Source organism: Felis catus, chromosome A1 (genome assembly GCF_018350175.1).
Source record: "Felis catus isolate Fca126 chromosome A1, F.catus_Fca126_mat1.0, whole genome shotgun sequence".
In the NCBI taxonomy this organism is placed as follows: domain Eukaryota; kingdom Metazoa; phylum Chordata; class Mammalia; order Carnivora; family Felidae; genus Felis; species Felis catus.
Window position 1 is genome coordinate 29,226,892 of NC_058368.1, and position 27,284 is coordinate 29,254,175.

The following is a 27,284-nucleotide window of genomic DNA, read 5'->3' on the forward strand; positions in this document are numbered from 1 at the left end:
GATTTTTAAAAATATAAATTTATATCCTCCTTTAGTTACTAGGTATTTTCTCAAGCAGTGGAAGTTGAAAGTACAACTATTAACATGCAAAATCCTGGGGCGCCTGGGTGGATCAGTTGGTTAAGTGTGTGACTTCAGCTCAGGTCATCATCTCATGGTCCATTAGTTCAGGCCTCGTGTCAGGCTCTGTGCTGACAGCCCAGAGCCTGGAGACTGCTTTAGATTCTGTGTCTCCCTCTCTCTCTGCCCCTTCCCTGCTCACGCTGTATCTCTCTCCCTCTCAAATAAATAAATAAATAAATAATAATAAACATTAAAAAATATTTTGTTAAAAACATGCAGAATCCCACAGGAAAAAAAAAGAAATAAAAATGAAAAAACCATGCAGAATCCCCAAATTTGGGGGTGATGAAAAGGGAGTCCTCAAAAAAAAAAAAAAAAACACTGCTTTAGTGGCTCCACATATAAGGAAATTCTTTTAATTTCAAATTACTATATTGTAATTCTTGATCTCCTAATCAGAATGGTAGAGAATCTCTCTCATGTTATTTGCCTGTAACTATGAAACCAAAGGTCCATCAAAGGCCGCCTGGGCATAAACTACAACTCCCAGGATTCCCGGGTGGGATCCCCGGGAGTTGTAGTTCATTCTACATTTCACCACCCGCCCACCCTCCTTACCCCATCGCAACCCACGCCCTGGGCTCAGGTTTTGGATGAGTACTGCGCGGGTGGTCATCTCCTGGGATATTCATTTTTGCCTTATCATTTTTCTTTCTTTCTCGATTTGTCATTTTTCCCTTGCGTTTCCCCTGTTAGCTGTTAACACGCACGCCCACGACGACTCCGGAGAGGCTGAGAGCAAGCGTCCACCCGGAAGGAGTGATACCGGAAGTGAAAGTAATCCCGTGTGTGTCGGGCTGAAATGTAGCAGGTCACAGAGAGTTCCGGCTACAGTGAGGAAAGCTGTCCTACTTATATTTCTTAGGTACTCACTTTTTTTTTTTTTTTCTATTTTAGATCTTTTAAAGGTCTTTTTTCTATCCCCATTTTTCTTTCATGTTGCCTCTTTGGGATCACTCCGTATTCTGAATTACAGAATCTGGTTTACGTGTGCTGCTCTGGCGCAGGCTTAGTATCACTTCTGACCTGCCGACTCTTGAGAATTGTCCTTAGAGTACCGACTAATCCTGGTCTTGTGGTGGGTGACGGAGAAGACTTGCCGTTCTCAGGTATGGGTAACACTAGCGAGTAAAACGTCTTGGGTTTTTTTTCCCCCCTCTAAACATTGAGGTTCATGACCTTAAGAGTTATTTACTCTACTACTGTAACTAGGATGGAAATTTTAGCTAGAAATGTTCTAACAAAAATTTGTCATCCTTTTGATTTGTCCTTGTTTTCAATTGGACACTCTTCCTCCGATGTGCTTGAGACTGCATGTAAAGACTTTGGAAACCTGCTGAAGGACTGTCACATTTATGGCTGTTGGGTATTGGTGCATCCTTCTACAGTCTTTTTCCAAATGTGATAAAGTATGTTAAAGTTTGTTAATAGAATCCTACAAAATCTGTAGATTTTGGAGATCATTCTGAATATTTTATTTCCTAGGAGATTATGATATTCAACTTAGCAGACTTACAGTGGTCAAATGAGTTTAATATATGAATGTACCTCCTAGCATAGTAGGAACACCAGAGACAATAAAGATTGATTCTGATAAAATTTTGACCCTTACTTCAACTTTGAACCTCGAATTTTAGGGGCAAAGTGTTTTTATCTTTATCTTTCCCCTTTCTTAATAAAACTACTTTGTGCTTTTGTTAGCTTCTGATTGTCTGTTAGAGGGAAGAACAGGTAAATCAGTGTACACAGACAATTTCACCTAACCTGTAATTTTTTTAAGTAACTGTTTTTTCCTGATTGTGGAAGTAATATATGCTATGCATATAGAAAAATTTAAAACGCCGAAAGGTAGAAAAGCTAGAAAGCAAGCAAAAGGTATCCACAAGCCCACAACTAGAGATCATCTTGTTAACATTTTGCTCTATTTCTTTTTTAGGTTACCCCCCCAAAAAATACTCTGTTTACCTTTTTTTACATGTAAACCATAATGTCATAGAAAATTTTAAAAACCTAATTGAGATTACATTGTTTTGCATTCTGCTTTTTTCATTTAATGCAGATATCACCACTGTCCCTTTTTAGCAGACCTACTTTCTTAGTATAATATTTGAAGTTTTCTTCCTTTAGGGTCTCAGCTAAAAGGGAAGCACCAAATGCTTTCTAGAAAATAGCTGATTTAATCCAGTTTATTAATATATTTATCAGTTATGCTCCTACTCATTTGCCTTAGCTAATTATATACATTGGATGAATAGAAAACAGTGCTATATTCATTTATTTTAATATGTTATATTCAGATGTTTGGAGAATTATTTTCTTTTTATGGATTATTGAATTTCAGGACAGTGTTTGGAGCTGGCTGCGGCTGTGAACTGAGCAGGATTTCTTGAGACTTCTTCCAGCTTTTATATTTGCAGAGTTGATTTTTTTTTTAGATTGTGTTTATTATATTTCAGATGCTGAGATGAATCGTCACCTGTGTGCTTGGCTTTTTAGACTTTCATCTCGTAATGGTTACCACCAGTGCCACATCCACCCCCCGTCTCATCAGTTTACACAGAGACATTTTGATACAAGACTGTGGGTTTTTAGACAAAACAGGCATCCCGTTCTCCATCATCTGTTAAATAAGAATTGTCCCAGGAGATATTGTCATCAAGACACCAGGATGCTGTGGAAGCATAAAGCACTACAGAAATATATGGAGGACCTGAGTAAGGAGCACCGTATGCTTGATCAGTGTTTGCAGCGAGTTTCTCTGAATGAAGGGGACCGAAGAGCCTTGAATAGAAGGCATGCCGAGTTGGCACCACTCGCAGCCATTTACCAAGAAATTCAGGAGGCTGAGCAAGCAATTGAAGAATTAGATTCAATGTGTAGAAGTAGGTAACAGATACGTGTGTGTATAAGGACATGATTGATTATAGGTTAAAGCTTTATTGAATTGCAGTCTTTTAAAAAACCTACACTCAGCGAAGACAGGATTCTCCCCTGGGTGTTTAAAGTATTTCAGCTACTAAAAGTCAGCTACTAAGAGACCAAGCTCCTCGTGGTGCTTGCCAAGTTTTTAGGGTCTAGGAAACTGAATATTAATATTTTCAGAAATTTTAGTTTATTGAGCACTGTCCTATGTGTATAGCAGAGACACAAAAATACGGTTCCAACCCCATGAAAGGGCTCATATGGTCTAGGTGTTATTTCATCTTCCCAGAAAGAAACTCTGCACCCTGTAGCCATCTTGTCCCAATTCCCCCTTCCCTACCAACCAGAAGCAACTGCTAATCTACTTTCTAGATTTACTCACTTCAGGCACTTATAGAGTCATGCAATATATTCTCTGTGATTGGCTTATTTCATTTAGCATAATATTTTCAAGGTTCATCTATATTGTAGCATGTATTTGTACTTTTTATTGTGGAACTGTATTCCATTGTATGGATATACCACATTTTCTTTTCATCTATCCATTCATCAGTTAATGGATATTGAATTGTTTCCACTTTTTGGTTATTAAGAACAATGGTGCTACAATTTCTGAGTCTTGTAACTCTACATTTTACCTTTTGAACAGTTGGGAGACTGTTTTCCAAAGTGGCTTTCACCATTTAAATTCTGCCCTTTTGATTCTAGCTATCCTAATGGGTGGAGATGATATCTTATTGTGGCTTTGATTTGCATTTCCCTGATTAATGATGTTGAGCATCTTTTCATGTGCCTGTTGGTCATTTGTAATTCATCTTTGGTTAAATGACTGTTCAGATCCTTTGCCTATTTTTAAATTACTTTTCTTGCTATTGACTTGTGAGAGTTCTTTATATTATAGCTACAAGTTTATTATCAGATATATGCAAAAATTATCTCTGTGGGTTATTTTTTGAATCACTATAATTTTTTTTAGGATCTTATTTTTTTTTAATGTCTGTTTATTTATTTTGAGAGGGGGGAGGGGAAGAGAGAGAATTCCAAGCAGGCTCTGTCAGTACAGAGCCTGATGGGAAGCTTGAACCCACGAACCGTGAGATCATGTCCAGAGCCAAAATCAAGAGTCCGACGCTTAACCAACTGAACCACCCAGGCGCCCCTGAGATTTTGTTTTTAAGTAATCTCTACATCTAACGTGGGGCTTGAACTCACAACCACAAGATCAAGAGTCGCATGCTCTATCTACTAAGCCAGCCAGCTGCCCCTTCCCCCGCTTTTTTAAAAAAGATTGAAGCACCATAATATTTAATTTTCATGATGTCAGATTTATCTTTTTTTTTTTCTTGTTGCTTGTGTTTTTGGTGTCCTATCTAAGAAACTGTTGTGTAATCTAAGGTCACAAAGGGTACATCATGTTTACTTCTGAGAGTTATATTTTTAGCCTTATATTTAATTATTTGATCTATTTGAATTAATTTTATATATGATGTGAGATGTGTATTTTTAATTTTAGTATTTCTTAATATTGCTGTTGCCTTAACATTTTCCTTATATGAAAATTTTCCAAAATGTACACAAGTTGAGAGAAAAATATGATGAACTAACCTGGGATTCAACATTTATCCAGATAGTGCTTTAAGCTTTTAGTTTCTAAACTTTCCCCTGTGCTTCATCCTGTTTCATTAAGTGTTAGAGACATTAAGCAACGTCAAGGCCAGTCACAGTTACACCTATAAATTTCTGGATTTCCAAAGACTTGTATTGTCCTGCCTTTTGTTGGTGGTACCATGAGTTTCTCACCTATTGTTTAATGAGGACTTTTTTTACTCTTTTGTATTATGCCACTCAAATTTGTAATTCATTGGTTTTGGGAAAGTTCTTTGCACATAATAGAAACTGACTAAATGCTTTCTAAATTAAATTGACATAATCTTCTTCAGCCTTGGTTGTATCATGTGTAATTAAGACTGGATTAGATTGCTTCTGAAATGTTTTCTAGGTCTGCAATTCTGCTATTCTCTAATAAAAGCTACATTTCCTGTCTTACTATGTGCCAGGCACTTAAGCTAAGTATTTTACAAATATTACCTCATTTGAATATTCACAATAATCTGCTGAGGTAAAATCTTCATTTTATAGATGAAGCAACTGAGAGCTTAAGATGTTAAAGGTCACTCAGCCAGTCAGGTGAGGAGTAAGGATTTGAACCCAATCAGTGAGACTCCACAGCCTCTGTTCTTATCCACTGCACAATGATTCAAAGTCCAGGAGGCTCTACCTCTGTGGTATACCTTTCAATAGTCCCCTTCTATTCTTTCTGCTCATTTATATCTTTATTATATCTCATCCTGAATGATTACGATAAATTCCTAACTTGTGCCACTTACAGGCTTTCCCAGTCCAAGTGCAACCTTAATCTATTACTCCCCTGCTCAGAATTTTCAGTAGCTCCCATTGCGTATAAATACATATTTCTTGATTTGGCATTTAAGATCCTCTGCAGAGTGACACCAGCCTCTCTGTGTAGTGCGTTAATTCCCATTGCATACGCTACTTTCCAAGAAAAATAGATAACTCACCGTTCCCTGAATATTCCAGTATCATCCCATGTCTGTCTTTGCACTTACTGTTACCCACCAATGTCACCTTGTTAAAATTCAGTCCCCTTTTACGTATGGCTTGGATGTCATACTTTGGCCTCAATCCCCTCTGTAAAACAAATAAGTTTACCTTTCTCTGTTTTGAATTTTGATCCTTTGTCTTAAAAGTTAATTGGTTTGGGGTCCCTGGGTGGCTCAGTCGGTTAAGCGTCCAACTTCAGCTCAGGTTATGATCTCGCAGCTCATGAATTCGAGCCCTGTGTCAGGCTCTGTGCTGACAGCCTACTTTGGATTCTGTGTCTCTGTTTTTCTGCTCTCCCCTGCTCTGCTCGTACTCTGTCTTTGTCTCTGTCAAAAATAAACATTAAAAAAAAAAGTTAATTAACTTCGGCCCCTTCCCTCATCATCTGTTCTCAAGGACAGAGCCTGTGTCTCACTCATCTTTATATTTCCTGCAGCACCAAACATAGGATATAATAGACAAACCTTTGTTGATATAATGAAATTGAATTAAGTTGGATTTTATAGATCAGTAAACAGTTAGAGGCCACAAAAATAATTTTATGTGACTGCAAATCACGTTTTTCTTTTGACCTACCAAGTATCTATACGGAGTATTGTCATGCTGGTTTCCATTTGTGGCGTAAGTGCATACTGTGGGGCCACTAGTGATATTACAATTCTGCAACACATGATCCATAATTAGAATTTAGTTTGGCATCTTATCAGAAAGCCTTTCTCAAGTGCTGAAGTCTGGGTTAGACCCCCTCCTTTATGCCTCCATGGCACTGTCATATCACATGTTTTAATCGTGTACGTGTCCATCTTTCCCACCACGCTGAGCCACTTGAGGCCTAGAATCCTGTTTTATTCATCCTTGTGTTCCCAACAAGTAGCAGAGTATCTGGCGCATAGTAAGTGTTAAATGTTGAAAGCATGAAAGAGGCATAGAATCCCACCAGACCTTAATGGCTTCCATGACTAGGGAAGAAGTTTCAAGAGCCTTCTCTCTTTTATGATTATGATTTTTTCATTTCTGTTTTCTTACCAAGAATCAACAATTTCTACCTCAATTTGCAAGCATTGCCACTAACAAATGGAGTCTCAGTATCTAGCAATGGAGGCAAAAGTTATGAGATCCACCAAGCTTGGCTACTGTCTCTCATTGGTAGCTTTCTTGTTGGGAGTTCTATGATTTAACTTTCTGCTTTTGAAATGATGTGAAAAGGACCATTGTTTCCATAAAACAGAGGTTACAAAGATGTTTTGTTTGACCTGCATGGTGTTCTTAAAAAATGTTTACTAGGGATAAACATTTCAAGAGACTTCAAACTTTTAAGAGTTCTTATTTCTGACTTTGAAAAAAATGGAGGCTCTACTAGCCATGCTAGATTACCCACCGTGTGTGGAGTAATGGCTGCCACCTTGAAGACAAAAAGTGCTCACCCCAATTTTCTCCAAAACTCTCCTTACTTGGGTTTATATTTAATTAACCAGTTCCTTAAATAATCATCGATTTCTAGAATTAATTGTACACATTCAAATCATAAACTCTTTGGGGCACCAGTCATACTTCTTTTCACGCTGACTTTTTTAGACAGAGTTCACAAGTACTTATTAATTGATATTGTCTATTCTAACTGTTCTTTTGTATAATCCCTTTACTTCACAACTGAAATAAAACTTAGTAGGCAGAGATTAAGTAGCTGTTTGAGTTTCTCTATGAGTATTTAAAAACATTTATCATTTCTGTTGCTGTTTCGTAGATCTAAATCAACAAGATGAAAAGCAGTTACAAGAACTTGCATTGGAAGAGAGACAAACCATGGTTCAAAAAATCAATATGTTATACAGTGAGGTATGTTTTAGGTGGCAGACTACTCAATTTTGTTAATATAAAAGAATATTGTTTCGCTAGGATATATTGTGCTCAAAGTACTTTCCAACACCAGTTTATTAAGCCTTCTTTTATAATAAATGATTAAGCTGGGTTTAATACTGTAATCTGCTACAGATTGAATAATGAGATTGAAGCCATTGGAATGCCAAAGAATAAAATATCACCTTTCCCCCTCCTCCAAGAGCAACCATATTCCAAAGCTATTAACTTGCCAGGCAAGGAGACAGATGTTGGTAAAGAAATTTAGTTCACCAAGAGGAAGAATCAACAGTTTTTAAGCCTTAGAAAATGGGGAGGTATTTGCAGTGATTGTGTTAATTAAGGATTGAAAATTTGCTTTCTGGATAGAATGGGATGAATCAAAGGGTGTAGACACAGTTGGTTCACACACGTCTTTAGCTCCTTGTAGTTCAACCGATGATTTGTTTAAAGGACAGCGAGAAACAGTGCTGTCTGTATACTGTCTTTGCTTCTGTCCTATTTGCCATCTTCCTGCAATCAGTCTCCCTATTCTGGGATCCATAGTGGGGCTTGTTGAGAGGAATGAGGTGGAGTTACCGGTTACTGTGATTTAACCAGCAAGTCAACCAGAAGTAGGGTGTCACTCTTGGTCTGATATTCTCTCCCATAAACTATCATTTCTAGCAGAGACGGCGTATTTCAAAAATTAGCAGTAGAGAGAGTCATGACACGTAGGAACTTTTAGTTTGATTTGCAAGACCTTTTAGTAATAAATAAAAAATAAAACTGCTTCCTTTTTCTTCTTTAGAGGGAAGCTAGTTACTTTCTTTATTAGGAAGCCCCTTGTTTTCTTTTCACAGCTCAAACTATTTGGGCCTTATCCTGGGGGACCTCAGTACATTCTTTAAGCAGAGCAGCTCTCCTGAGAACACAGGGCATGACCTGGGGCCTGCTGTCCTCTATGGCAGGAGAGAATAGTCATATGGAAGGAGTCCTTATTTTCGGCAAGTGAAGACTTTCAAAGTTTTACTTCATTCATTAGATGAAAGAAGCTACTGTTCAGAACTAATAAGAGGCAAAATCTGAAAAAATTGAATGGAACACTCTGGACTTTGATCTACACTTGGACATTTTAGAAAATTAAGATTGTCTGATAGCATTGTGGAGAATACCCTGACAAGTAGCTCCATTGTTAGCATGAACTGATCACTTATTTTAGGTCCGGTCCACTTATAGCATTTAATGACTAGACCTTGTTGGGATGCTATATGATTGTGTTATTGATTTTTTAATGTTTGGAGGTCTTTTATCTAAAATCAAGCAATAGTATACCATAGAAAATATACACACAAATGCTGATTTTTCCCCCTTTTTCAGCTTTTCCAGAGTCTAGTGCCAAAGGAGAAATATGACAAAAATGACGTTCTTTTAGAGGTGACATCTGGAAGAACTACTGGAGGTCAGTTAAATAATTTTATTATAAATGATCCAAGAAAAAAATACTTAAAAAAAAATTTTTACCTTGGTTTGACACACTTTAACTTTAAAAGTCCATTAAATGTGTTTCACTGTGGAACCAGTTACTCATTTCCTAAGAGGCCTGTACCTAAGAATGGCTCTCTTAAAAATTTGTGCTGAATATTTTTTGTATATATATATATTTTTAGGTGATATCTGCCAGCAGTTTACCCGGGAAATATTTGATATGTACCAGAATTATTCAAGCTATAAAAACTGGAAATTTGAACTTCTGAATTATACACCAGCTGATTACGGTAGGCATATTTGAGGATTTTGTCCATAGATGATGCTAAAAATTATTTTACGTCTGATCTCCATTAGAACCATGTGGGCCCATTTTTTATTTAAATTTTTCTTTTTTATTTTGAAAGAGAGAGTGCACGCATGCACAAGTGGGGGAGGGGCAGCGAGAAGTGGGGAGAGAGAATGTCAAGCAAGTTCCGTTCCGGGAGCACAGAGTCCAACACGGCTCGAGCCTATAAACCATGGGCTCATGACCTGAGGTGAAATCAAGAGTCTGATGGGCTTTTAACCAACTGAGCCACCCAAGTGCCCCTCCCATTTTTTAAAACATTTTATCTGTATCTACTAAATGCTGTGATACAGGCTCATCATTCTCAGCGGCTTTACCCTAATAGGGGTCTTAACCAGGAGTGGGATGTAGTGAAGGAAGGAATGTCTGAATTAGAGAAAACTTCTCTGGGAAGGATAGATATACCTTGCCTTGAAACTCTTTGTTCTCTATTGAAAGAAAGATGTGTTAAGGTTTTTGCTGTTAAGAAATTTATCATTTATGGGATACAACCTGAAAGTATTATCAGTTAGACTGAGTGGCTAATGATGTATTAGATTCTTTTTTAACCTCTTTAATTTTTATAATCTGAAAGGTTAAATATTCATAACAAAATAGTCTTTCCAAAAATCTGGTCTGCCAGTGGTTCAGCCTTATGCTTCTCTGCCAAATCCATTGAAATCGTTCTTCATAAAGGATTTTAACTTTCTGAGCTTTCTTCAAGCTCTCTTTTGAACATATTCCATCCACCTTATATTCTTATTATCATAATGTTGAAGTTAAAAAAAGAATCTTCTCCCTATTTCATATTATCTCAAAAACTTTTCTCACATTTTTATTCTCTCAACTTCTCATTTCATTTCATTGCCCTTAGTAGCATTTTCTCTACCTTCCCTCAGCACCATGTGTGAGTTTCCTGACTTTGCATCTATTCTCTTTTTTTATGTGTTCAATTTTTATGGAAATGCAGAAAAAGTTAATCATTTGCCTTTATTTTTTTTTTAATTTTTTTTTTCCAACGTTTATTTATTTTTGGGACAGAGAGAGACAGAGCATGAATGGGGGAGGGGCAGAGAGAGAGGGAGACACAGAATCGGAAACAGGCTCCAGGCTCTGAGCCATCAGCCCAGAGCCTGACGCGGGGCTCGAACTCCCGGACCGCGAGATCGTGACCTGGCTGAAGTCGGACGCTTAACCGACTGCGTCACCCAGGCGCCCCAATTTGTCTTTATTTTTAAGACACCACTCTAGTTGGGCAGATAAAAACTTATACAATGTAAACAATAGCAAACAATACAAGTCCTTAAACTTTTAAATACTCAATTATGTTAAATCAGAACATCTGGTAGTAATTCTTTTTTTTTTCCCCATTCTTTTAAGCCATATGAAAGTTTTTATCTTCTTGGTTATACATTGATACCCAATAATAAACTGCAAACTCTCAGGAAAAAGGAAGAAGGATTGAAGTAAGTTAAACAGTGGAGGAAAATGTATGAATAAGAAAGTTGTGCTTGGTACAGGTTTTCAGTACAGCCAGTGGTCAGGAAAGAGGAATTGAAAGCAGAGGGAAGGAGCCACCAGAGCAACAATGTGGTGGTAGGAAAGATCTTGGTGTGTGTGAAGGACAATGAGGACCCCAGTTTACCCAGAGCACATTTGTGATAGGAGGTCATAGGAAATGAGTTTAAGGGAGTAGAGTTTGAACAGCCTTGAAAGCTGAACAGGCCTTGATTTTGGGGGAGTAGAGAGCTGTTGGAGATTTTATCAATAAGCATATGACTTGATAAATACATATTTTAAGATTATTTAGACAGCAATTTGCAGGATGGATCAAGAAGCTAGATTTAAGCAGACTGCAGAGAGGTTATTAGAGAAATCCAGGTATAACTAAGATTTACACTTGGCAGTAGACACATGGGAGATCTTCAAAGGAAGAATGGACAAAAGAGGGCCTAGTGCTTGCCCCCATGTCCAGGGTGCAGTGTAGGTGGTTTGATCTTCATAGCCCTGTGAGATAGATATTATTAATCCCATTTTACAGAGGAGGAGTTAGACTCAGAGAGTAAGTACCTAATCCAAGATCACATGGTAAGTAATGGCAGTCCCAGGATTAAACTTAAGTTTGTCAGATCCAGAATCATACATCCCCATCCTCATAGTCTATTCTGACACAAACAAGATGAGCCACCGGGATTCTAATCTTTCTAGCTGGGAAGACTACAACATTCATTCAAGATGGAACGCAGAGTGAATTATTAAATCTCTGGTTATAGTGAACACCCATTCAGAAACATGCACTAAATGCTGAAGTTGTGTAGCCAGAGCTTGGGTGAGAGAACAGCATCAAGGAGAAAGATTCAATAGCCACATCTAACACTGAGAGAATACGTGAGGGAGAGTCTATGGAGAGGGAACATGTAAGGCATCGGAACTTGGAGAACGGCCACATTTAGAAAGATTAACTAGTTGGCAAAAGAAAGAGAGGAGTCAGATAAGCAGAAAAAGGATGAGGACTGCATAATAGTATGTTTAGAAAGTAATATCTATTCCCAGCATGGGGCTTGAACTCATGACCCCAAGATCAAGAGTCACATGCCCTACCGACTGAGCCAGCCAGGCGCCCCAAGGACAATATAATATTATGGAAGCAAGAGAGGAGAGAGTTTAAAGGACAATATAATCAGAAATAGCAGCATTATGGGGCACCTGGCTGACTCGGTTGGTGGAGCATGCTACTCTTGATATCAGGGTTATAGGTTCAAGCCCCACGTTGGGTATAGAGATTACTTAAAAAAATAAAATTTTTAGAAACAGCATTATAAAAGGGAATAGTGGTAAATGTCATCATGACCTCTCAGATGTATCCAGTTTTCAAGAACAAAAGATGAACTCAATAACAACAGGGAAAGAGATTCTGTTCCAGGAATGTAGAGCAGCCTAAACAATTCCTAGACAATGTTTGGGAAACCTTTCTTTTAGATAGACTGACTTACTGGAAAAATAAAATAGAGATACCCTAAAAAGTAAAAAAAGGCTTTTTTTTTAAGTTATTTATTTTGAGAGAGAGAGAGCGTTCGTGCAAGCAGGGGAGGGGCAGAGAGAGAGGGAGAGAGAGAATCCCAAGCGCAGAGTCCCATGGCGGGCTTACAGACTGTGAGATTGTGATCTGAGCTGAAATCAAGAGTCAGACCCTTAACCAACTGAGCCTCTCAGGCACTCCAAAAAGGACTTTTTTTTAAAGGAGGAAAAATTTAAATATCTTACTCTATACCTTTAAAATTAAAGACTAAGTGGAGTGCCTGGGTGGCTCAGCTAGTTAAGCGTCCGACTTCGGCTCAGGTCATGATCTCACGGTTTGTGGATTCAAGCCCTGCATCGGACTCTGTGCTGACAGCTCAGAGCCTGGAGCCTACTTCAGATTCTGTGTCTCCTTCTCTGTCTGCCCCTCCCCTGCTTGTGCTCTGTCTCTCTTTCTCTCAAAACTAAATAAACGTTAAAAAAAATTTTTTTTAATTAAAGACTAAGAATAAACCTCTACTTATTATAATTATAAAATACTTAAAAGTCGATTTATTTATAATTAGGAGAAGAAAAGATGTGACTAGGAAGGCTAAAATAGAGGGGTAAAAAGTACCTACCTTATAAACTATATACGTTAAATTCTCTCTCTATATTTTAATATTTAATTGAAATGGAGAGGAACTCCAAAGATTCACACAGCCCTAAAAGCTAAGGTTGAAAGAAAACATACCTTCATGCAAAAATTCATGTATCGAGTGACTTAAAGTCTTGTAGTTTTGTGACCGTAGGTACAGATAGGGATAATACTCAGTCATTCCATAAATAGTCCAAAGTAAATGATTAAAGATAGTGTTTGTGGAAGCAGTAGAGGGCAAGAGCTCTGGATATGTAGTATAAGTCTGAACTCTGTTATTCTGTATACTGGGTATCTGATAAATTGAAATATATTCCAAGTTAAAGGGATTCTATGAAGTGTATTACATTATCTCCTCCCTCCCAACAGTTTAATGTTTATAATTATGTTTTGCTATACTCTGCTTGCCAGTTAAATTCAGGGAAAGGTCGCTTAATGTAACGTGATGATTCATTTTATGTGTCCAGAAGACATACTTTTTACCACAGATGTGAGACATAAATTTGTAAGGGGAGCCCTGGCATCCTTGAAGAGCTCTATGATTGCTCTTCTCTGTCGGCCAGACCTTAGAGTGGGGACTTTGGTAGCTCAATTGGGAAACCTAAATGCAATGGGAGTAATTGGATTTCAGGGTGGCAGGGGGCAAGTGGCAGCACTCAGCAGCAGAGGTAAGGTGGGTACAGTTGCTGTCATGGACAGTAGAGTCAAAGCAGCAGTCAGTAGTCTGATGCGTATAGACCTATGGCATTGGCTAGTTGACCATGGCGTCTCTAGAGGGAAAATAGATAGGAAGCCCCGTAAATTCTTACTTGATCTGTATAAGCAGAAAAGTGTTAGGTCAAGTGAACAGAAATCTAACTTTAATCATAAAAACAAGTCATGGCTCCTCAATCAGTTCTCAGACCTGAGCCGGTTTACAGGCCCAAACCCCTTGAATAAAGGGGACGCTGGGTCCCCTTGAGGAAGGACCCCCGTATATTGCCAAATATTTATACTCTTCACTCTTCTCTCAGCATTCTCCCAAAAGGGATCTGTGGCCTTTTCCAAGGGTAACTGTGTCCTGCAGAAAAGGAAATAACCAGACTTTTCAGGGACTACTGGACACTGGCTCTGAAATGACACTGATTCCAGGAGACCCAAAACATCACTGTGGCCCAGCACTTAGAAGAGAGGCTTGTGGAGGGCAGGTGAAGAATAGTTTTAGTACAGGTTCCTCTCACAGTGGGCCTGGTGGGTTCCCAAACCCATCCTGCAATGGTTTCCCAGTTCTGGATACATAGCTGGAACAGATATACTCAGCAGCTGGCAGAATCCCATATTATTTTCCTTGACCTGTGGGGTGAGGACTAGAGAATGAGAAAGGCCAAGTAGGAGCCATCAGCATTGCCTCTGCCTAGGAAAATAGTAAACCAAAAGCAATGCTGCCTTCCTAAAGAGATTGCAGAGATTAGTGCCATCATCAAGGACTTAAAAGATGCACGGTTGATGATTCCTACCGCATCCCTTTTCAACTTGTTTATTTGACCTATAAAGAAGGTAGATCAGATCCCAGTGAATGACAGTGGATTATTATAAGCTTAGCCAGCTGGTGATTCTAATGACAGCAGCTGTACCAGATGTGGTTTCATTGCTTGAGCAAATTCACAGCCCCTGATACCTGGTATGTAGCTGTTGATCTGACAAATACTTTTTTTTCTCCACACCTGCCAGTTAGGACCACCAAAAGCAGTTTTCTTTCAGCTGGCAAGGCCAGCAGTGCACCTCACTCTCCTACCTCAGAGGTATATCATTTCTGCCCTACATCATAATTTAGTTCACAGGATCTTTGTTTGTTCTTGAGAGAGAGAGAGAGAGAGAGAGAGAGAGAGAGAGAGAGAATGAGCAAGCAGGGGAGGAGCAGAGAGAGAGGGAGACCCAGAATCTGAAGCAGGCTCCAGGCTCTGAGCTGTCATGACAGCACAGAGCCCAACACGGGGCTCAAACCCATGGACTGCGAGATCGTGACCTGAGCTGAAGTCGGCCGCTTAACTGACTGAGCCACCCAGGCGCCCCAGTTCACAGGGATCATCATTCTCTTCCACATGATATCAGACTGGCCCAGGAGAGCCAATGATACACTCTCAGTAACTGAACTACTGATACTTATTTATGGCTAAATGTCAATACTGCTAAATGCTCTACAAGTGTTTATCTCAGTTATTCCTCACAACAACCCTTGGAGGTAGGTTGAATTCAGCACTATATCATATGCTTACTTATGCCTTGAAGCACTACTCACATAGTCTGCAATGTGAATGGCTTTCCATACTGTAGCCCTGGTTATAATTACCATTTACAAGTAGGGAAACCAGAGCATGAACAAATGAAATAACTTGCCTGTGGACACACACTAGGAAGAGGAAAAGCTTAAATTTGAACCCAGGCAGCCTAAGATTGGCTCTAGTAATCTGTACAGTAAAGTTGCAGCCTTCTCCTTTCAGGTCATATAAATTCAAATATGTGCCCTCAACATGAAGTAGGTAAAGTGGGAGGGGTGGGGGGGGTGAGGGGAATAATATTAAAAGTACAGAGTGAGTATGAGATGGAAAATTTAATTGTTGTGGCCTCACTCTGTCTCAGTTTCTAGGTATCTTTCATAATATGAGCATCTGACTACACTGAGTATTAATGATAAACAATTACATTTTTCATATCATCTGACTGCTAAATGCTAGTCAGCTTCTTTATCCGGTATTCAAGAAGATAAACAGTAATTTGTTCCATCACTGGAGGAAGACCAGCCGTGTTGGACTTACTAAGAGACAGTGTGTCAGGGGCGCCTGGCTGGTTCAGTCAGCGGAACGTGCGACTCTTGATCTTGGTGTTGTGAGTTTGAGCCCCACGTTAGATGTAGAGATAACTTAAAAATAAAATCTTAAAAGGAGAGGGTATGTCAGTCTCTGATAAGTTACCTTCCTAAGTCGTTTTCTAGGGTAATCTAAAATTATGGCCAATTTTTGTCCACCATGCTGACTTTAGAAACCAAGTGGTTAGATTTGATGTCAGAGCACTGAGTCTTCACTAGAAACATCTTAGGAACATGGCAGCAGCAGTGGCAGCATAGTTAACCCAGGGGAAGGAAGTTTGAGTTAAGGATTTTATAAGCAGCAAAACTGACTTATGAGTATAAGTATACAAACTTCTCAATATGCAGGGATTCAAGAAGTCCTTTTCCCATGTTCCCTTTCTGAGGAATCTACTAGAAGATAAAAGTTTAGACAACTAAAATATGAAGTATCAACATAAGGAGTAGAGGTGAGCATGCATGTGGTTACCTGCAGAACTAGGTCTATTTGAGGACTAAGGAAAATAATACAGTGTTTTAGAACTGTATCTGACAGTATAGAATACAATCATTTGAAAAATGGGAGAACAGGAAGAGCAACTTTTAATGTTTTTAGTAATCATGTTGTGGCAGAACTAGCATAGTTATTCTAGACTGTTGTATGTGTACTGTGGGATAAAATAGATGAATAATTATGAGATATTGTAGTATCTTCCCTGTCCTTAAGAACCAAGATTCTTGGAATGGAAGACAAGAGCAATAGAGAAGAGGCTGTCATCTTGAATTTACCCTGGAAGTATTAATTGTCAAGAACTGCAAATGGTCTGAGATTTTGCCCTACTTGCAAGCTAACAAGTTAGCACGCCACAGTTTTGTGGGTCAGAGACAGAGGACAGGTTATTGCTCGCAATAGCAGTAAGCAGAATATTACCATTTTTGTTTTGGTTCAATGAGCCCCAGGTCCTATAAGGCAACTCGAAGCCAGATAACTGCCTATGCAGTAGGTTTCATTATATAAGAGGAACTCTGAGCTTAGCGATCTCAAAATTTTTAAGTAAGCATGCTTGCCCATTGCTCTAACAAGGAGACGCTACCTTTACCTTCCAAGGCCATAAGCAAACTTGTCCTTTGCTCTGGAGGGAGATGCACCTCCAAAGCTGTTTCCTATGCAAACACTCTTAAAAATATTTTCTGGAACGAGAGGACAGGGAGTGCCTTATTTGCAAGATGTGCAGAAATGCAAGAAACCGATACAGAGTTGTCTCCCAACATCGGTATGAACTCGACGTATTTCCTGTCTCTGTCTACACAAAGACCTGGAATCAATGACCTACCCAGTAATAGTGAACATTCCTATTGCCCAAATATTAAAAATATTGAAGTATTATTTCTCTCTGAAAGGAATGAAGGCTTCTTGGAGAGATCACTGATTCCAGGTTTTGGGGAGGAAAAGTTCAGGATAATCCTGGGAAATTTTGTTATACCATAGTAAGAACTCTGTTATACTCTACAAGAAACTCAGAAATTACCTTGAAAAAGCACCTGCTGGACAAAGATGGACAAGTTGAGCTTCACTGATAATAGTTGCAATTGATTTAAACATGATAGATACACTCAAATCCTGGATTTATAGTGGTATTTTAAAAATAGTGTCTTCATATGATTAAAATGACCCTACTTCATTATAGTGTCAGAATGTAGCCTGATGCAGGGCTCAAACCCAAAACTGTGAGACCATGACCTGAGCCAAAACCAAGAGTCAGATGCTTAACCAACTGAGCCACTCAAGTACCCCATGTCTGTGTATTATTTTATAATAAAAATACTAAAAAAAAATATGTCCAATAAGAAAAGGCTAACCTAGGCATGAAGATTTTTTTGTGTTTATCTTCACGTTCCACAGATAAATAAGCAAGAGCTAAATTTCAACAGATTCTTGAAAACTTGGGAGGACCTATATAGAATTATTCATCATGTAAAAATAAATAAACATTAAAAAATTATTTTTTAAATGAGCACCTCAGGGGCACCTGGGTGGCTCAGTCGGTTAAGCAGTTAAGCGTCTGACTTCGGCTCAGGTCATGATCTCACGGCTCGTGAGTTTGAGCCCCCATCAGACCCTGTGCTCACTGCTCAGAGCCTGGAGCCTGCTTCAGATTCTGTGTCTCCCTCTCTCTGTGCCCCTCCCCTGCTCACACACTGTCTCTCAAAAATAAATAAATGCTAAAAAAAATTTTTTTTAATAAAAAAAATAAAGGTGTACCTGGATGGCTCAGTCGGTTAAGCATCCGACTTCAGCTTAGGTCATGATCTCACTGTTGGTGAGTTCAAGCCCCACATCAGGCTCTGTGCTGATGGCTCAGAGCCTGGAGCCTGCTTCAGATTCTGGGTCTCCCTCTCTCTCTGCCCCTCCCCTGCTCATGTTCTGTGTCTCTCTCTCTGTCTCTCAAAAATAAACAGTAAATAAATTAAAATAAATACATAAATTCTTATGTTAGTGAGCCTTCTTTTATATAGGCACCATACTGGCCTACGCTTGCATAGGGTAGTTCACTGAAGAAAATGTCCCAGCATTTTTTTTCTAGAAGAATTTTTATAAAAGTAAATTTTGTTCATTACAGAATGTTTAGAAACAAAAGTATAAAAAGTAAAATAAAAAAATATATTGTTCTTCTGTTCCCCAGAGATAAGCATAAATAATATTTTGGTATATTTCCTTTTATATATTAATACATTGACCTTGGGAAGATACAGTTTTGTACCTAGTTTATGTTCTCATCTTTGGCTCTGTACTTGGATTCAGGCCTGGGAGTAAGGGCATTTAAGATCCAAATCCCTTTCAAAGTAGAACTAGTTAATATTTTTGGATTTTATGTTCCTAGGTGGGCTACATCATGCAGCTGCCCGAATTTCTGGTGACAGTGTATATAAGCATTTGAAGTATGAAGGTGGGATTCACCGAGTTCAACGAATCCCCGAGGTGGGCCTGTCATCAAGAATGCAGCGTATTCACACAGGAACCATGTCAGTCATTGTCCTCCCTCAACCAGATGAGGTAACCTTACCAGGAGGCATTGATAACTTCAGCTTAATAGGTGTTTTGCTGACAAGCCTTAGCTTCTAGGAAACTGATTTTTTTTTTAATATATGAAATTTATTGTCATATTGGTTTCCGTACAACACCCAGTGCTCATCCCAAAAGATGCCCTCTTCAATGCCCATCACCTACACTTCCCTCCCTCCCACCCCCCCATCAACCCTCAGTTCTCAGTTTTTAAGAGTCTCTTATGCTTTGGCTCTCTCCCACTCTAACCTCATTTTTTTTTCCTTCCCCTCCCCCATGGGTTTCTGTTAAGTTTCTCAGGATCCACATAAGAGTGAAAACATATGGCATCTGTCTTTCTCTGTATGGCTTATTTCACTTAGCATCACACTCTCCAGTTCCATCCACGTTGCTACAAAGGGCCATATTTCGTTCTTTCTCATTGCCCTGTAGTACTCCATTGTGTATATAAACCACAATTTCTTTATCCATTCATCAGTTGATGGACATTTAGGCTTTTTCCACAATTTGGCTATTGTTGAGAGTGCTGCTATAAACATTGGGGTACAAGTGCCCCTATGCATCAGTACTCCTGTATCCCTTGGGTAAATTCCTAGCAGTGCTACTGCTGGGTCATAGGGTAGGTCTATTTTTAATTTTTTGAGGAACCTCCACACGGTTTTCCAGAGTGGCTGCACCAGTTTGCATTCCCACCAACAGTGCAAGAGGGTTCCCGTTTCTCCACATCCTCTCCAGCACTAGGAAACTGGTTTTTGATGATACACATTGAACTTTGTAGTCTGTATTGGGAAATCTTAACTCTTCCCAAGGTAAAGTTGCCCTTCTTATGCCTCACCAGGGTGTTTTCTTTTGCTTTTTAAATAGAAGCCAATTCTCTTCATAAAACAGAATTCACAAAGTTTTTATAATGTTGCTTAAGTTTTATCTGTAGAAATGAATTCCATAGATCATATGTTGAGGGCAGTGACATAATATCTATATGGGGTCTATTATCTTATTAGTTGAATACAGCCATATTGCCTATTTTTTTTTCCTTTTTAAAATTTTATTTTAAATATACAGAAAATTGAAAGACTGCCACTAAAAACTTACATAACCTTCACCTGTAGTCAATACCCATTTACATTTTGCCATATTTGAGGGATTCCTATGTGTATATGTGTACACATTTTTTTAAATAACTATAAAGAGTATAGCAGACACTATGAGGCTTTATCCTCCAAATCTTCAACTTAACATCTTTTAAGATTAGGACATTTTCCTACTTAAATAATACCATTATTTGTGAAAATCAGCCATAATGCTGTAATATTATCTTCTAGGAAGAACTCCTGCACGTTCTGTTTACTCACAGAATACTCCTCCACTCTAAGTGTGTCGAGCTTTTTTTTCCGCGAGCAAGCAATTTCTCAATAATCTGTGGACACCAAGTGGCTGTCCTACAAGTCAACTCAATTCTGACATGACCTACCAGGAAATAGCATCAGACCCCACAGGCTAGGAGCTCATTCCCACCGGTCTCCCTTCCCTCCCACCTCAGAGGTCAGTCACCAGTCCAGGGTGTCACCTGTGCGTCTGACCAAGTGGCTATGAATTGAGAGGTTTCCACAACCCCATCCTTGAGCTCGATAATTTACTGAAGTAGCTCACAGAACTCAGTTACTATGAAAAGTTGTTTATTACAAAAGATACAATTCAGGAACAGCCATACGGGAGAGATGTATGGGGCAAAGTACGTGCGAAGACGTGAAGAGCTCCCCTACCCTGTCTAGGTTCACTACCCTCCTTGCGCCTCCACGTGTTCACCAGCCTGAAAGTTCTTTGAACCCTGTGTCTTGAGGATTTTCATGGAAACTTCTATACATAGCCATGATTGGTTAAACCATTGGGCACTAGCGATTAATTTGACCTCCAGTTCCTTTCCCTTCACTGAAAGTTGGGGTGGGGGCGGTAGAGCTGAAAATTCCAGTCCTCCAATCACATGATTAGTCCCCCTGGCAGTCAGCCCCCATCGTGTGGTTATCTAAGGGCTTTAGAAATCACCTCTTATTAACATACACTTAAAAGGGGGCTTGTTGTGTACAACAAAATACCTTCATCAGTCTTTATTTTTTAATAATTTGTTTTTAATTTACATCCAAGTTAGTTAGCATATAGTGCAATAATGATTTCAAGAATAGAATCCAATGGTTCATCCCCTACATGTAACACCCAGCACTCATCCCAACAAGTGTCTTCCTTAATGCCCCTTGCCCATTTAGCCCATCCCCCTACCCACCACCCCTCCAGTAACCCTCTGTTTGTTCTCCATATTTAAGAATCTCTTATGTTTTGCCCCCCTGTTTTTATGTGATTTTTGCTCCCCTTCCCTTATGTTCATCTGTTTTGTATCTTAAATTCCACATATCAGTGAAATCATACGATATTTGTCTTTCTCTAATTTCGCTTAGCATAATTTTGCTGAGTAATATTCCCACTGTGTATATATGCCACATCTTCTTTATCCATTCATCTGTCAATGGACATTTGGGCTCTTTCCATGCTTTGGCTGTTGGTGATAGTTCTGCTATAAACATTGGGGTGCATGTGCCCCTTCAAGTCAGCATTTTTGTATCTGTTGGATAAATTCCTAGTAGTACAATTGCTGGGTTGTAGGGTAGTTCTATTTTTAATTTTTTGAGGAACCTCCATACTGTTTTCCAGACTGGCTGCACCAGTTTGCATTCCCACCAGTAGTGTGAAAGGGTCCCTTTTTCTTTGCATCCTCACCAACATTTGTCATTGCCTGAGCTGTTAATTTTACCCATTCTGACTGGTGTGAGGTAGTATCTCATTGTGGTTTGGATTTGTATTTCCCTGATGATGAGTGATGTTGAGCATTTTCTCATGTGTCTGTTAACCATCTGGATGTCTTCTTTGGAAAAGTGTCTATTCATGTCTTTTGCTCATTTCTTCACTGGATTACTTGTTTTTTTGGGTGTTGAGTTTGATAAGTTCTCTATAGATTTTGGATACTAACCCTTTATCTGATATGTCATTTGCACATATCTTCTCCCATTCTGTCAGTTGCCTTTTAGTGTTGCTGATTGTTTCCTTCACCATGCAGAAGCTTTTTATCTTGATGGGGTCCCAAGAGTTCATTTTTGCTATTGTTTCCATTGTCTCCAGAGACATGTTGAGTAAGAAGTTGCTGTGGCCAAGGTCAAAGAGGTTTTTTCCTGCTTTCTCCTCTAGGATTTTGATGGCTTCCTGTCTTACGTTTAGGTTTTTCATTCATTTTGAGTTTATTTTTGTGTATGGTGTAAGAAAGTGGTCTAGGTTCATTCTTCTGCATGTTGCTGTCCAGTTTTCCCAGCACCATTTGCTGAAGAGACTGTCTTTATCCCATTGGATATTCTTTCCTGCTTTGTCAAAGATTAGTTGGCCATATGTTTGTGAGTCCATTTCTGGGTTCTCTATTCTGTTCCACTGATCTAAGTGTCTGTTTTTGTGTCAGTACCATACCGTCTTGATGATTACAGCTTTGTAATACAGCTTGAAGTCCAGCATTGTGATGCCTTCAGCTTTAGTTTTCTTTCTCAGAATTGCTTTGGCTATTTGGGGTCTCTTCTGGTTCCATACAAATTTTAAGATTCTTTGTTCTAGCTCTGTGAAGAATGCTGGTGTTACTTTGTTAGGGATTGCATTGAATATGTAGATTGTTTTGGGTAGTATTGACATTTTAACGATAGTTGTTATTCCTATCCGTGTGCATGGAATCTTTTTCCATTTTTTTGTGTCTTCTTCAGTTTCTTCTGCAAGCTTTCTATAGTTTTCAGTGTATAGACTTTTCACCTCTTTGGTTAGGTTTATTCCTGGTATTTTATGGGTTTTGGTGCAATTCATCAGTCTTATCATAGGAAATTCAGAGGGTTTTAGGAGTTCTGTGGAGTTATTTCTAGGTTTTTTTTTTTTTTTTTAAATCAGGATTCCATCAAGTTTCATACCTTGTCATTAAGTCATATATATCTTTAAGGTTGGAACAGTCTCCCAACCCTTTTTTTTTAATGACATTAATTTTCTGAAGAGTCTAGACCATTTGTCTTATAGAATTTGTTTCCTCATGGTACTCTTTAACTCATTCCTTTATCCTATTGCATTCAGGTTGTATGTTTTTTGTGTTTTTTTTTTTAATGTTTATTTATTTTTGAGAGAGACAGAGCATGAGCAGGGGAGGGGCAGAGAGAAGGAGACAGAAGATCAGAAGTAGGCTCCATGCTATGAGCATAGAGCCCGATATGGGGCTCAAACTCATGGCCGTGAGATCATGACCTGAGCTGAAATCAAACGTTGGATATTTAACCAACTAAGCCACCCAGGGCGCCTCAGATTACTCATTTTGATCAAGAATACTTTATAGGCACTTATATTCATGTTGCATTTTATCAGAAGACACATAATATCAGATTGTCTGACTTTAGTGAGGATTAGTTTAAACATCGTGACCATAAAACTATTACCGTTTAAAAATTATATTTTTCTCTTTGCAGTTCCTGAGGAATCTCTAGGGTACATATATCCTATTTCCAACAACTTTTCAATGATCTTAACATCCATTAGTGATCTTTTTGCCTGAATCAGTTATTTTCTTTGGGGTTGCAAGATGGTAATATTCTGTCTTTTCTTCTGCATTTATTAACTGGCATTCTTTTCTGTAAAGAACTTTCCTCACTAATATATCCTCTCTCCTCCTTCCTTCTTTCTTTGTCTTTTATTTTACCTCATTATAAACTCAATATTATTTCATTATTGACCTCATTGTAGACTTACAGTTTGTGAGTTCTAATCACTGTTGTGTTTAATGTTCAATTTGTCCCTGATTTGGTCAGTGGTAGCCTTTTTAGAGCAGATCTTTTTGAAATGACCCCATTAGTTTTTGAACATATCCTTGCTTTCTGGTATAATTAGATATCCTAAGCCCAACTTCTATCTGTCTGCCTCAGACTTGGTGTCAGATCTCATTTCTTTTGGTGAGAAATATACCCAGAAATTAAGAGCTGGGTACTATGTATGCTCATTATTATTAATGTGTGCTTACATTTAGATTCTTTAATGTACAGAGCTACGATATACATATGATTTTAAATAACTGGTACCAATTACTAGTATTACCAACTCAAATTTAACATTAAGGGAGTATTTCCTCCTCACCATCTTGCATTTTGTATTTATATCTCTTTACACGTGAGTAAAAATTTTATTTCTTAATGACGTTAATATATTTATGTTTTTCTTTATTATGTAGCATATATAAAATGTTTTTAAAATTAGCAAACTACTGAGTACTGTTTAAGAATTCTGTCCTTAGGATATTGCCTACCAGGAAAGCATAGTCAAAGCACTATGTTCAAAGACCATCTGAAATAATGTTTTTCTATGTGCTTATGATATCATTATGGTAAATATTTTGATTCATTTGTTTCTGTTCCTATTAAGTATTAGCATTTGAGTTTTCTTTCCTCTTTTATATAATTTCACTCTTGGTGTATGCAAACATTTATGTAGTTCAGAAATCAAAACCATAGAGTTTTCTTGCTTTCCTCCTTATTCCTTCCACCCCATTTTCACCTGTCCTCTTATTCTCTTCATATTCTTGAAAATTACACTCATGTAGTGGAGTTTCATTTTCATAAAAGAGCAAAGTCTTATTCTCTTAACTGACATTTAAAATTCTTTGTATTTCATTAAGTCACTGTTTCTTTGTTCAGCATTTTCCAACAGTCATTAGGTAGTTATAACATTTAAGAGAATAGGACATATAATATACATATATTTACTACATGACTATTTAATATACTGTAACCACAAAAAATGGGAAATTACTCTTCTCTTTAGTGTTTGTTTTTAAAAAAGTATTTATATTTTGGGACCGTGCAAGTGGGGGAGGGGCAGAGTGAGGGAGACAGAGGATCTGAAGCAGGCTCTGCGCTGACACTCTGAGAGCAGTGAGCCCAATATGGGGCTTGAACTCACAAACCACAAGATCATGACCTGAGCCGAAGTCGAATGCTCAAGCGACTGAGCCACCCAGGTGCCCCACTTCTCTTTAGCATTTATTGAAATTTTAAGGTAGCCAACACTGGCATATTTTAACAAAAGCTGTATAATCTTTTCTTCACAGTATAGTATTCATTTTAGAGGAAACAAAAGAATAACCAAATTGTATATTAGAGTCTAAAACTGACCCTGTTATTACTCTACAAAGAGAAAAATCATACTCGCTGCCATTCATACAAATAAATGATAAATGTGGAACAAGATGTTAGTTCTCCCCTGAAAAACATCGTATTTTGTAGTGTGTGTGTGTGTGTGTGTGTGTGTGTGTGTGTGTGTGTGTGTAACAAATTACCACAAATTTAGGGGCTGGAAACAGAAAAAAAAATTTATTTTCTCACAGTTCTAGAAGCCAGGAGTCTAAAATCAAGGTATTGGCAGAACCATACTCCTTCCAGAGCTTCTAAGGGTGAAGGCTGCCTTGCTACTTCCAGTTTCTAGTGTCTCTAGGTGTTCCTTGGATGCAAGCTAGATAGCTCTGAATGCACACGTTCCTCTCCTCTACTTTCTCCTCTAAGGACACTTCTTACTGGATTTAGGGCCTATTTGAATAATCCAGGATGATCTCATCTTAAATCAATTACAGCTGCAAAATCTCTTTTTCCAAATGAGGTTCTAGTGGTGAGAACATGAACATATCTTTTTGGATGCTACCATTTAGTCCACTAATAAGTACACATAGTCGATTCTCAGTATTCACAGTAATGTTTTGTGAAGTCTCAGCAAACACTGATTTAGCAAATATTGAACCATCATTTCCCCTAGGGGAAATATGTATGCGTGTGTATACATATATTTATATACCTATATATTTCTGTATCTATTTATCTTACATGGATTATAATCTTAAAAGTAACCTGTCATGGTAGAGTCTATTTTCTTTATTTTACAAAGAGAAAATGAGGTTCACAAGTATTAGGTGACTTGCCTGAGGCTACTTCATTAACAGATGCCTGAGTTGGGGTTCAAACCCCATCCAACTGACCCAAGAGCCAAAGCTTCTTGCACTACGCTGCTCTGCCCCCTCCTGTCTTCATTCTCTGGCCATACTGAAAAAAGAAAGCCAAGTGTCACCTTGTTCGACCTCAGCTGGGAATGTGCACATATAGAGCAGCTTGGAGTTTCTACAGTTCTGCACATGTCACCTCGTGACTGTGAAAGTGCAGCAATAATTGATATGGGGAACAAATAAAGTAGGTGAATTTGCATATAGTCAGGGAATAATGAGGATCAACTTTATGCGTACACGCATACGTATATATGTATATTTTCTATCAAATGTGGCTTTGTGGCATGGTGTGTGAGGAAACTTGAGAGATTGCCTAACCCCATGATCTCATAGCAACATAATCAGTGTCAAAAAATAGCATCAGTTGGGGCGCCTGGGTGGCGCAGTCGGTTAAGCGTCCGACTTCAGCCAGGTCACGATCTCACGGTCCGTGAGTTCGAGCCCCGCGTCAGGCTCTGGGCTGATGGCTCAGAGCCTGGAGCCTGTTTCCGATTCTGTGTCTCCCTCTCTCTCTGCCCCTCCCCTGTTCATGCTCTGTCTCTCTCTGTGCCAAAAATAAATAAACGTTGAAAAAAAAATTATAAAAAAAAAATAGCATCAGTTGATATAGGGAGTTTACAGTTCTTTCTTGGGTATAAGCTCTTTCTTAGTTTAAGTATTAAAACACTTGTTGGACGTTGAATTTATTTGCGTTGTACTTTTGGTTCTAGGTAGACGTGAAAATAGACCCCAAGGATTTGCGAATAGATACATTTCGAGCCAAAGGAGCAGGAGGTCAGCATGTTAATACAACTGATAGTGCTGTCAGACTCGTCCATGTCCCCACAGGTAATCAAGTCCCTTTGCTTTTGTACTTTTAACCTGTGTTTACATCTTACAAAACTATTCAACATTGAGAAGAAAATAGTTTTGTGTTAGTGTCTTGTTTCTTGCACCAACTCTTTAAGTTGACATTGGGATCATGGGTCTGAGGTCCCCAGTGTGTTCATATTCCACTTTTTTTCTCTGTTTCAAATTTTTATTTAAATTCTAATTAGTTAACATATAGTGTCATAGTTGGTTTCAGGAGGAGAATTTAGTGATTCATCACTTACATATAACACCCAGTGCTCATCCCAACAAGTACCTTCTTAATACCCATCACCCATTTAGCCCATCCCCCCCGCCTCCATTCCAGCAACCCTCAGTTTCTTCTTTGTTTTGAATAGTCTCTATCGTTTGCCTTCCTCTCTATTTTTATCTTATTTTTCCTTCCCTTACCCTGTGTTCATCTGTTGTGTTTCTTAAATTCTACATATGAATGAAATCATGTGGTATTTG

General features: G+C 38.5%; 1 protein-coding gene across 9 annotated transcripts in view; it reads left to right on the forward strand.

Annotated features, from left to right (window-relative positions):
- MTRF1 (mitochondrial translation release factor 1) overlaps positions 1 to 27,284 on the forward strand; it is a 70,970-nt gene that overhangs the window by 17,814 nt on the left and 25,872 nt on the right. For 3 of the 9 annotated variants that reach the window (XM_045053639.1, XM_045053638.1, XM_045053635.1), the window contains exons 2-9: positions 820 to 988; positions 1,100 to 1,232; positions 2,580 to 3,005; positions 7,412 to 7,503; positions 8,884 to 8,965; positions 9,174 to 9,281; positions 18,681 to 18,853; positions 26,675 to 26,792. In XM_045053639.1, the coding sequence (XP_044909574.1) occupies positions 2,588 to 3,005; positions 7,412 to 7,503; positions 8,884 to 8,965; positions 9,174 to 9,281; positions 18,681 to 18,853; positions 26,675 to 26,792 (991 nt within the window). In that variant the 5' untranslated portion in view covers positions 820 to 988; positions 1,100 to 1,232; positions 2,580 to 2,587. Of the gene's footprint in view, positions 1 to 819; positions 989 to 1,099; positions 1,233 to 2,579; positions 3,006 to 7,411; positions 7,504 to 8,883; positions 8,966 to 9,173; positions 9,282 to 18,680; positions 18,854 to 26,674; positions 26,793 to 27,284 lie in introns of those variants that run through there. The other 6 variants (XM_045053645.1, XM_045053622.1, XM_045053628.1 and 3 more) reach the window with 6 other exon arrangements.